The 12,907-nt window shown below is 36.0% G+C and overlaps 1 protein-coding gene across 1 annotated transcript in view; it reads left to right on the top strand.

Annotated features, from left to right (window-relative positions):
* The first annotated feature begins 485 nt into the window (after window positions 1-485).
* The window catches only part of LOC148830456 (glutamate receptor 4), an 85,443-nt gene continuing 73,021 nt past the window's right edge, over window positions 486-12,907 (top strand). Inside the window, exons 1-2 of the mRNA XM_088921302.1 lie at window positions 486-588; window positions 1,603-1,761. Of these exons, the coding sequence (XP_088777428.1) occupies window positions 501-588; window positions 1,603-1,761 (247 nt within the window). The 5' untranslated portion in view covers window positions 486-500. The remainder of the gene's footprint in view (window positions 589-1,602; window positions 1,762-12,907) is intronic.

Below are 12,907 nucleotides of genomic sequence, written 5' to 3'. Positions count from 1 at the left end.
GGAGCACTCTATTAGATTGATAATTCCATCAGAGTGCAACCAAGCGAATTTAAGTAACATCGAACAGTACAGCTGTCACTACCACATCAGCGCTTGACGTTACTCGTCATTGTCGCAGCAAAGAGAAGATTCTTTTTGCGTGCGCTAAGCACCGTGGGTCCTGCTTAACAGCACTGAGCGAAGGCTACAGATGACTGCTGGAGTCTTAGAAGGGAGGTTCGGAAGAAAAAGCAAGAGAGAGATAGAGTCTGGAAGAGAGAGAGGGTCGAGAGAAAGCGCATGTCTCATCTTTCCATGCAGCCACTAGACGCTCCCCACCACTACCAGCGAGTCTCCCCCATCTTGCATGTGCAACATTTATTGCCGGACAGACCCTCTTGTAAGGCTGTGGACACTGCGGGGAAAAACACCCAGAATGGATTGCTAAAACTCGGTTTTCTTTTTTCTTCTTCCGTGTGTCATCATCCTCAATGTCTCTCAACAGTTTTTAACTAAACAAGATGAGGATTACTTGCAGACAGCTTCTCTTGCTATTTTCCAGCTTTTGGGGGCTAACAATGGGAGCATTCCCGAGCAGTGTTCAAATTGGTAAGTAATAATGGCAATAATACAATACGACAGCCGTACCTCACGTTTTGTGAAATGTTTCGTAACTGGAGGTGGGAAAAAAAAATTGGGGTAAATATTGAAAATAGATATAGAGTGCGTGCTGCATTTTCTAAAAAAATCTTGTTCTAATCATTTTATGTCGTGTTCACCCCAAAAATAAAAATGCAATTGGCAGAGGCTAATTATTCTTGAGTGAAAGTTAATGCTCCGTTGAACATTGATGTACGATGCACTTTCATCTCCCATTTTGTTTATTTTTTATTGGTGTCCTACACTCATAAATGTTTCAGTGTGCTTTGTTCTTTCCTGTTACAAAGCAGCACTGCAGCAATCACAGCCTCAGCCTGTGATGGGATGCTCTTCGTTTACGATACTATCTGATAATTGACTGGCTCTGTTAAAAGTTTCCCATTACACACGGTCGCTTCTATCTACTGCTTTAATTTACATTTTTTTTGTACTCTGTTTCCCCCCTCATTTTTTCTTCTTAACGGGAGGTGGTTTAATTTATTCCAGTACTGCATCATTTATTGTGAAGTACTGAAGACGTTTGCTAATAAGATGCTAGTAGCTGACTCTGCCTTTCATGTTTCACGGGGTTGCTGATAAACTTGATATGTCAAATGCTGTTTGCTGTATTTATACAAATCGTTTACTTGGTGTGAAATATTATTTGCGATTTACCGCAATGCACAAATTATGGAAAACATTTTTTTTCAGTTGTAACACATATGCAAAGTGAAGAAAAACAAGTGGACACGAAACGTTTGTCTGAAGATCATATACAGTATAACCTATCTGAGTTTTTAAGAATTGGCTTTGGTGCAGATTGTGAATTCTGTTTAATCCAATATATGAGAGTATTATGTTAGATAGCTAATATCAGGAATTAAGCTTTTATACAGATAATGCATATATAAATATATCTTCATGAACAATAAAGATGTAGAAAATAAGTCCCATTGTTCGTTACGTGTTTATGTTTCTTTACAGGAGGTCTCTTCATCAGAAACACAGATCAGGAATACACCGCATTTCGCTTAGCAATCTTTTTACACAACACCAGCCCCAACGCAACTGAAGCGCCTTTTAATCTGGTTCCTCATGTGGACAACATTGAAACAGCTAACAGCTTTGCTGTAACTAATGCCTGTAAGTAAATCTGGTGACTAATTTCAGTAATTTAATTAGTTGAATTAAAAAAAGAAGGGTACAGTGTGGGGTCACTATCCAGACATGTCCATCAAACTGCTGACTGTGGTGTTGAGTTGGAGCAGACAGGTCAAGAACTATGGCTATAAGGTTAGCCGGCTTTTATCCTTCTAAAGTTACTGCTTCATAAGGTACTCTTAGGGTCAGTCTTAACCAGTATTGGCTTCTGGTTGTGTCATTTAGTCACACTGGGTTGATGCATTGACTGGATTTTCCTACCTTCCTACTGTACAGTACATGCGTATTCATAGTGCTTGACAAAAACAAAAGATTATGTGTGTTATAGCCATCTGTCACAAACCACTGTGTGTTCCTGGCCAGGTTTCTAAGCGATACTGGTTAATTCATGCATTCCCATTGAAGCAATTGCCCATTGTTTTCTGTTTTGGCATTTGAAGTAAAAATAGTAGGCTGAGTGACAGAATGGAATTTAATCTGCTTAAGGCGGTCTTGATGTAACTCTAGTTTAATGACGCCACGATACGACTGCCCTCCTCTTGTGTTTGTGGTTTTGTCTGCTTCCATCACTTCATCAATGCACCTCTCTGAGGTCAGCAGTCTTCTGCATGTTTCATATTTCAATATGACAGGAGTTCACATCATGCAAAGGTTTATTTTAAATGCTTCCAAGGCTACAATAGTGTGCAGACCTATTTGTACTACAGCTTAACCTTACTTTGTACTTGCCATTGATGTTAACTGTATCTGCTTATCATTAATTTATCTGAGGTGTTTCATTCCTCATTAGAAGAAATACTGCAGTGGTTAGCTGATCCATGAACTCATTTGTTTGTTCCAATGGCTCTTCTTCCAGAGGCAATAAATAAGTTGCATAGCAATTGCTCAGAATTGTCTGGTGTGAAAATCAATAGAAAATTAAGAGCAGAAAGGATTTTTCAGAGACATTTCAAACATTTCAGGATACCGTGACCTTGAGGATTCCTTTGTAGGATGTGAATACCAAAGAATATCAAGATAATCAAATAACTGTATAACAGATTTTAAGAACAGTTATACATATTATTTTCATCGTTAGAGCTTTAATTTAGGAGTACAATTTGAAACACGGTGCTGATGCCCAGTAGATATGAAGCATTTTTGTTTTTTTATCTAAATATTTTTCTGTATATTCTATGCATAGACATGTATCTCAGCATTAAAATTATTTAGCCCCTTGGTTTATATTTCATTAACTTATATTAAATAATTAAACTGTTTTGTTGTTATTGACATGCGTTATATGTAATCCCTGCATGAATGATGCAGAGGAGCAGTGGGTCATTAACACCAGCACAGCCGTTTATTTCCCATACTATCTTCAGTGACAGTTTTCTGCTAATGTCTTTTGCGACTCAAGATGTAAGATGTGGAAGGAGAGCGATGATTCTGTGCTTCGTGACAGCATTTGAATATTCTGCTGTAAAATGATGCAAAGATATTTAATTCCTTTACCTAATTCTGGCATTTGCTAGCTGTTGATACCAGATTAAGCCAAATGGTATTACTGCTTGAGGTGATGTAATGTTCAGGATTCCTCCTGCAGTCGGGGCGTTTATGTTTAAAGCCATTTGCTTTAAAAGCACATGGTACATTTGCGAAACAAGCGGTTTGGTAAACGCTTTTCACACTTACTGTAGAATTAATTTGCTAAGGAAGAGACGCATTTTCTTTTGTGCTTCTCTGATTTATGATAGCATTTGAGTATTCTGCTGTTGAAGTGTTATGGAAAAAAGCAGACACACTCCCTAATGAAGCACAAGCAAAGTAAGTGACAAATGAATGAACATATTGCATGTCCCTTAAGCTAAATCAGAGCAGAATCCACGAAAATCAATTGTCTGATAGCTGGAGGACACCAGCAGCCATGTGATTGAATCTGATGTACTGACAGGAGCTCCCATAGCATGGATGTGTGCAAATTTCCACCCTAATTAAAGAACGAAAAAAATGTGATATACACCACCAACCTGAAAAGTAAAGTACTATATCTATCTGCCAGGTATAGATCTAGAATGAGCATCGGTGTCACATCCTTTTACTCACTACATTTACATACAGTGCACGTGCCACTGCATGGTTCATAGCTCCTGGAGGTGCTGGACTAAAATGAATATTCATGGGAGGTCAACTTTAAACATATAAGACGTGACCAGTAAGTCTCAACGCCAGATTTTTTTTCTGCTGCAGAGGTTATAGTTAGAACTGGAATAGTGCCCAATGACAGAGAACAGCTCCATGTTTAGTATGGTGTTACTGTATGTACATAATGTATCATGAAGGTAAACGTGATGTAACTAAAGTTCTTTTTATTGAAACTTACCCCTCATAATGTACTGAATATGTTCCAGTACACTTTTATTTCCCTCTTCTAATTTCAAGAAACACGCAGCCTGTCCTGTATCAGATCACGCGTCATACAATTGAAGAGCAAACACTATTGAGTCAGATCAGGTCATTCTGTTATTGCAGCCCTGCCATGGGTCAGCATTGTATCTTTCCGCTCAATAGGGGTTGGAAGTAAATGTAAAAGGAGTTCCAGATTTTTTTTTCATGTACCCATTATCAATTGAGAAACAAGATCTAGAGATTATAATTTGCATTTAAAAATGACCCCATTTTCTGGGCACTTCTTAAGGTTAGCAACTAAATAAAATATCATTTCCAGCAATTCTTCACATTTGTGATGGAGGTGAATAGCTACTGCTTTTAACACTCAATTGAATATACTGTATATATTTTACTGAAAGGTTTTTAGTTTGGATGTGGGAAATCATTTTGCACATACAGCATCTGTGTTTGTTGTTGTTGGTATCACCAGGGAGTGCATTATAGATTGATTTTGGATGGACTGCATCAGGACAAACCCAGTTTCCAAAGCTGCACCAGTTATTTAAAACAATTAACACCACAGAAACAGAGGCAGATATACAGATAGGCCAATTCTAACATCTACACTGAGAATTTGTTATCATATTACAGATAAATTATATATACGAGAAGATGTATAAGTAAATGATCAAAATAGCTTTTGGGGGGCTTAAAAATACAAACGTAATCTGAGCATGCAATTTCTCTTTACACTCTTTTCCGCAATAGAACAGCACAGTCCTTTCAGACCACTTCAGATAAATTCAGTTTACCAGTATATAACAGTGAGGTTCCATTCACAGTCTTGTATGAAAGCCCATTCTTTTAAACTGATTTGGCTATCTAGGCCAATTAAATAGAACTGCCTTTGCCGAATACATGCCCAGTGTTCATGTAGACAAGCTGGCAGGCAGTGCAGTCTGTCCGAGCCAGCACTTCATTCAGACCACGCTTTTGCCTTCCCCTGGCCACCGGTGCAACTTGGTTTCATTCCAGCTATGCCTTCCCTGTGGAAAAGGAGGGAAAAAAAACATCGGATAAGACCCCCATTTGTATGAGTAAATTAATTAACATTTTTTTTAGCTGTCATAAAACAAGGTTTATTTTTTATGCTTATAGCTCTCCGCATCTCTGCATCACCTACATGAGTGACAAAAAAAGAGCCTTTTAATGCGTAGCATAAGCAACTCAGGACTGCATGACTCTGAGTGTGTGCAGTGATAAATCATTTGTTATAGTTTACTGTGCAGTGCTTTCCATAGCATGTAGCACCTTTTAACCTGGAACGGTTCTGTGAAATGATTGTAACATTATAACACAGAAATTGGGCACAGTGAGGTTGGCTATGTGAGTACTACAAAGCAGATTAGGAAATGAGTTTTCTTTCGGTTGCAGAATATTCAGAAAGTGAAATGTATCTTTTCAATTTCAGCTCTCCATTACTTTATTCATTGAACTGAAATTGGCTAGTTTCTGCATCTCTCCCAAACCCCCCCACTAGCATTGTGAGATTTTTCCAGAGATAAATTGAAGATTGAAACACTGTGCATACAGCAGGGCATTTTCTGAGGCTCAGCTTAACTGTTTAACAGTTTCACTTGGCAGACAGTACCATGCATTTAAGACTGCTTCTGTATATTGAGCTTCTGAAGTTAATGAAAAGCCAGAGACACAGAATATCATTCGTACTAATAAAGGATTACAGCATTACTGCAGCCAAGAGAATTGGTAGTCAAAGGGTAGCAGTTTGTACTGGTGTTTTGAGAGAAGGTGATGTGAAGCTATTACTTCTGTTGGTTCAAGTTAAAACTTGGCTTTGTAGAACTGAACACAATGGAGTCTAAAAGGCATTTAGAATCCTAAAGGACTACAGATAGTAAACAAGAAAAAAAAAACTAATTGAAGGAGAGTTTAATGCACCAGCTGAACCTTCCAAATATGATTCTGAATTAAAGAAGAACTTGTGTATAAATGTGCCCCTCTTTGCAGATGTAATGTATGCTATTGTCTTTGTCATTTTGAAAACAGTCTGCAACATATTTTGGCTCTTCTCACGAGTCGAGTAGACTAACTGGAACATACAGTAATATGTCTATAGGACATAATAAGTCTATTGTAACTTATTGTGGTTAGGAGTTTACTAAACACATACTGTAACAAGAACCAGAGCTTGTTTGCTCATGTACTGGACGTGCTTTCAGATTATGTGAAAACATTTAAAATACAAATGTCTAATTTGAGGCCATGAAACAATTATCCATTTCCCTTATGATTTCAGATGACCTTACAAAAAATCTAAAAACATGGATGGGAAAGTAGAATGGCAATTAGTGTTTCTGGGCCCTTGGTTTGATGCTGGATTGGGGGCTTTTTCAGTACAGAATTTGCACTTTGGTTTGCTCATTGTTCCCATGTTCATGTACTGTAGGTTTGCATCATGTGCACTGATTACCTTTGATCTCTAAAGATGTGCTAGATTGGTCAGTTGTTGTGTTTAGATTGCCCCTGTGTGCTTGTGTATATGTGTGCCCTGCGTTAGACTGCCATCTCGCCTCATGTCCTGTGCTTCTGAGAAACGGTTGAGGTTGCTGTGTACTCTTCCAGGAATCTGTAGCGTTCTCATCACGGATGGAGAGAAAAACTCATGTTCTAGCCTTATAGACCATATTTGCTTTTCTAAGTGTTTTGAATTACTTTAACAGATGAAAAATCAATTACTATGCCTGTTATTAAATCTAAGCATTAAGGTTCATGTCAGAATACAGGTAAAATATATACAAATAAAATATGATTTGCAGAATATGCTGTGTCTGCTCTTCAAAATGTGAGACAAATATTTGTGCTGCCAAATAGTGGTGTGTGACAAATGCTATAAGCTTATGAAAGGGCAACACTGAAACAACTGATGTACAAGATGACGTTTGTCATCCATTTAGCACACATGTAATGATACGGTGTTTTGTCAATTCCTAACCATGCCATCTATTCACTGCCCCTGCAGGTGGTGTAGCTTTTTTATGCAAGGACATACAGATAACCTTAGTTAGTAAAAAGCACAAACTGCAGAGTACAGAAAAAATCCAAACCTAGCACATGCAACAGGATCTGTGACTGATAGCTCTTCAACTATGTTGTGTTGACCTTGTCATAAGCATGATGTGATTAGAAGGTTTCATTTTAAGGTTCTGTCCTGCATGTCTCCCAGAGTATTTTCTTGTCAACAGTTCTGGAACAAGGAGTTATTTGAATAGCATGCTATTCCTTTGATTTGCTTTATTCTAATAGCTTGGGCCACAGTTTGCATACAGTAAAAAGTGAGTTTTGCATATTGTAGCGTGTCTGCGTTTTTTTTAATTGAAAGCACAATGCCTTGTCCATGGTGCTGAATTTGCTGACACAAATGATACTGTTCCAAGACACATTAGGATAGGGAAAGGAGATAGGGAAAGCCTTTGTACAACTGAAGAACCAACTTGAAGTCCTTGCTTTCTATAAACAGTTCAGTTTTGTGTAATTGTTTTATTTTTTGTTTTGCGTATTAATCTCCAGTTGAAAAGTACAGTATAATGCGTTTTCATTCAAGGGATCTTCTGAAGCAGTGCATACAGAAACATCGAATGTTTTTATTCCGTCTTTGTCTAGAATTTAATAAATCTTTTTCTTCTTCTGGAAATGTGCGAACATTGATTAAATAATAAAAACCATCATTCAGTTTATATTTATGGCCTTAAAGGAAACAAAAAAATCTTTGAACAAATTTCATATCAAACATGGGAGCAAATACATTTCCAGCTAGGTGTTAAATTTCTTCCATTTTGTACTCATCAATGGCATCTTTCATTAATATTTGCATTATCCATTTGGTGAGAATTCTGTTTAATTTCCCGGTACAAGTGAAAACAACATTGCACACTAAAATAAATTCATTAATATATTGTATTATTGTAATTATTAAAGGATATAATTAAATGAATTATTGTCTTTTGTCCCAATCTATATATTACAAAAGTAAGTTCATGAGGGTAAATTTAATGAAAAAAGCAAAACTAGCTGTCATTAGACTGATGAGCGTATACAGTACGAATTTACTAATAGAATTATTGTTTTTTTTTCCATTCACAGTTTTGCTGTGTATATTTATAGTCTAAAGCATAGAATGGAATCAGGCTTTAAATGAGTCTTCTTCTCTAATCATATTTTGGTATTGTTTTGCAAAATTCAGTGTTTTCAAATTGATAAAAAACTTAAAGACAAATTATTCTTATTTTAAACTATCTCATTTCACTTAATTTTAATAATTTTTGAAACAGTAAGAAATGTATTTTATCTTTTTCCATTCAGGTTCCATTTTATTTTCTGCAGGGTAAAGGATTTCAGGTTTGTAGTGGTGTTTTGGGTCTATGCTACTATTTGTTAGTTTTCACGGCGCTGTCAGTAGTGTATAACACTTCTCTCTTAATAATATACTGTATATACAGTAGATAGACCTGGTTTTCTAGTCAAATGTCAAATGTCCAGGATTGTGCTGTACTATATAAGCTAAAATTAGCTGCTTTCCTTCACAAAAAATAATTGTGAAATGCAAAAAGGAATGACATACTCTCGCTGAAATGAATGATAATTTTTATAGCTGAATGTAATTAAACAAGAAGGTACTGCTAGTAGTGCAAAGAGGATTATTTTAAAAATGTAATACAAGTGAAAAAACAAGGGTTATTTCTGTAGCAAAACCTCTTTTATGGTTTCCCTCTTCAAAGCGAGTTTGTCATCATTATGGCCTTGTAAATTTAACTTTAAACCAAAGCCTCAGTTAATAATTATGGCCACTGATTCTGTGCATTTGTAAAAATCATGTAGACTCTGACCTTTTACAGTCCTGGCTCGTATCTCAGACCATAAATAATCTCTCAGAAATCCGCTGGGACCGTTCTTAGCTGTAAATATTCAGTTAAAAAAGAGCTTTTGTCCAGTGTGGCCACTGCTCAGCTTTGCCTTTCATTCCTCATAGTGGAATTGCTTGATTCATCTGCTTGTGCTGCATGTCTGCACCAATTCAGCAGCATGGTATAAAACAGCAGTGTACTTTGTGTTAACAACATGGCTGATATGAGAAATTTGTTCAGCTCTGTCTCAGCTCTGAATAGACAAAGTATTTACTATACTGTACCTTTCAATTCTCAAGTGCAGTTTATTTTTTAAATGTTGTTCCTTCATATTGTATTGATGTTTTGTGAGTTATATTCATATGGTACTGTATATCCAGAAATTATGAATACTTGTAATGAGGTCTTGTTAAAGCCTAGCAGTGTTACTGTACTTATAAGATACTGTAGTGGCCATAAAGAAATGTTATACTATTACAACATATTTGTCTCTAGCCAGCTAGATATTGTGTAAATATTGCACGTACAGCATGTCTTTTAAATAACCAGTGCTTTCTTGATGCTTATTGTAATGGCTCCTGTTAAGATGAGTCAATACTCACCAGGTGTTAGAACAATATTACTGTGCAAATATAAGAAATCACACGAGTGTCTGCATTCTTGAATTTATCTATTAGTGCTGCTTTTTATTAGTAAACCCCAATCTTCAATGTGTTGCCTAAACAAAATGCCTAAAAATAGCTACAGTACCAAAAACAAATATGTTGTTCTCTTGTTTTATTGAGGATACAAACTTTGATAGCAGGAAGACATTCCATTTCCATTTCATTATAAACATCTTTCAATGCAATTACTGTAACTCGTTTTGTCTTATAAGATGCTATTATTTCTCATTAGCACCCTGAGATCCCAGCTAGCAGTCCTTCACATGCCTTAAGAGATACTTTTACTGATTTGGACTCACAGATTAGCTAAAACTGCAGAAGGACATGAAAATGTGTAATGTCCATCAGTTCCTTTTCAGGCAAATAGAATTGCTTGAATATTTTGCCTTCTTTTCTAGTAACACTTATGACCTGCCTAGAAATTCTGGTATACTTCTGGTATATGGATGGTTCCACCTAATGAACCTGGTTGAACTGTTCAGGTTCTGTAGCTTTTTCAACTTTCAGGTTATGCTTTGAATTTCAAAGGTGCAAGTACTTTCCAGTCGTCAGTGTTCAGCATTATCTTTTGAGTCACCGTGTTAAGCGATTATAGGATAATGTCTGTCTTTTTAAGACCTCCTGTTCCACTCAATACAGAATCATGTCCTGGCACTGTCTTGGAGACTTATAGACATGATTTGCTAATGCATTATTACTGTTGCAAATATAAAATGGAATTTAATTTGAGGTTTTGGAGTGAGTTTTACAATGAATACCATAAGTATGTTTTGGTAACTCCCAGTCCCCTGAAATTGAGTTGCTAAGAAGCCTCTGGCGGGGGTGTTATTCTCTGATGTGATTACAATAGTGTTTTATTGAATTTACTAGATTATTTAGTACATATATTCATTAATTTTAGACAAAGGCATTTGTTTAACAAGATCTACTGTATGGTTGGTTATCATTAACAAGCACTTCATGTTAGATTTCACAATCCTTATGAAGCGCTGTTTCCATGGATGTTTTTTTTTTTTTGGGCACACAGTGCAAAACAATTCTGCTGTGACATTTTCCTGTTGTGACGCTGTTTGCAGTAACACAATGGAGCAGTAGAAGGGTGGTAAAAGTACTGAAAATATTCATTTTTTTTTCCTTTGGGGACTGGAGAGGTAAAAGAAATCTGTCATTTAAATTACCCTTTTGAGTTAAAGTGCTTTTTGGATGTTCGCATTTTAACAGTCTAACACCATTTGCATTGTCAGATTCTGGTAAGATTTGTTCCTCCCACCTACTTCAATCATCCATCTGTAGTGCAACCACAAGGTGTTTTTTTGTAATATATATGAAGGTAGTCTTTTTTGTGTATTCCTGGCAGTACCTATACTGTAGGTGTTTTTACTTTCTTTCATTCTGTAAGGTGAAAAACAAAGAGCACTTGAATTCTGACATCTAGGATTAATTTAGCCATTATGGGCCATGAATCAGACCTCAGCAGGACAGATACTGCCTGCAAGCCACCTGTTGGGTACCACTGATTTAGATGAAGCGTTCAAAGAAATACAGGTATAAAACTATTGATTCTATGTTGAACTCTCAAAAGGGCCTGCTATACTGTATGTGAGATATATCTGCATGAGTGAAAACTCTCCATAGCTTCTTTTTAAGCACCTCTTATGTTAAATAAAATCAGTCACTCCCAGTGAAACATAACAAAGAAGGCAATTTTAAACAGCTGCTTTTCAAAGAATAAAGTCAGGATGATGTTCTGACAAACCATGTATACATTTACTATCTATGATGTGTTAAGAGCTAGTATGCTAGCGTACTAATCATTCTAGTAAGAGAAGTATGTCATTAAGAAATGAAATAAAAAGAACTGACGATTTGCACTTTTAACTAGTTGTTAAAAATATGGCCTGTGTTACCAAATTAGAACATCTTTGACTTTGGCATCTTATAATCTTTAACTATAACTTCACATTACTAACATGAAGCTTGAATCTGAGCAATAAAAGAAAGTCAATTTAAAATTATGAAAGTGGTGAACAACTGTAGCATATAACGTAAGACATATATAAACTTTAATCATTTTAACACAAGCAGTACGAATAGACAAAGACTTTTCCTGAAAAATAAGAGCTTCAAATTAAAAAAGAACACTGCCTTCATGAAATTTCCCTGCAAGATACCAGAGTGGTCTGAACATCACCGAAGAAGCTCTGCACTGTCTCTTAAGGGATATCTGCAGGTTGGGTAATGAAGCATACATACCAGCTGATGGTTTCTGGCTAAGTGTTTTCAACTCTAGTGGTTATCCGGAGATCTGGCAGGCTGTTCCTTAGAAAAAGGCTGCAGATTTTGATCTAATTCGAGAAGTAAGAGCTAACAGTGCCCAGACAGTACTGGATTATCTGTGCCATTGTGATAGAAATAACTACTTTCCATGGTCACTAATTTACCGTAGCACCTTATTGTTGGAAATACATGAAAACATCAATGTGGAATGAAATGCTTTCTCTGAAAGCAGTAGTGCATGGCGGGTTATACACAATAGCTGCAGTTTTCCGCAGCTGTGTTGAATTTTACACTATAAGGTTAATACTCTGGTTAAACTTCGGTACATATCTTTATATAACTCATATTCAGCGCTATCTGGATAGTTATTCATGGTGAATCAAACTTTCTAAATGTTCAATAAACAACAAAAAAATAAAATTAACTCAGTACGGTGCACATATGGATTATACTTTTTAAATATTTATGCTTCTTGCTCAGAAATGCAGTAAACATTAAAAATAATATTTAATTTATTTAGAGAGTACAAAAACATGGTTAGTTGAAACCAAATTGGAGACTTTATTTGATTATAGATGCATAAAACGCACTATTTATCCTTTTTTTTATTAGGTTACATCTGAGAAAACATTTAATGTCTCTTCTGATGATTAAACTAAAAAATGGCCCATTAACTACAAGACATTATCAATTGCTTTTGCTTTGGATACTTAGCACTGGTAGAAGTCGACTGTTCTAAACACACTTTCAGTTTTTTTTAAGTTGTAGTAGCCATTTAAACCATTACGTTGTGTGGGAACTAAAAATAGTTAACAACAATGTATTTTAAACAAAAATAGTGGATTTAAAAAATATTCACATTTGAGGACTGTTCTACAGTTACTGTATGTATTC

Source organism: Atractosteus spatula, chromosome 7 (genome assembly GCF_055471065.1).
Source record: "Atractosteus spatula isolate fAtrSpa1 chromosome 7, fAtrSpa1.hap1, whole genome shotgun sequence".
In the NCBI taxonomy this organism is placed as follows: domain Eukaryota; kingdom Metazoa; phylum Chordata; class Actinopteri; order Semionotiformes; family Lepisosteidae; genus Atractosteus; species Atractosteus spatula.
The sequence above is the reverse complement of the archived record's forward strand: the minus strand, read 5'-3'. Positions and strand labels throughout refer to the sequence as shown.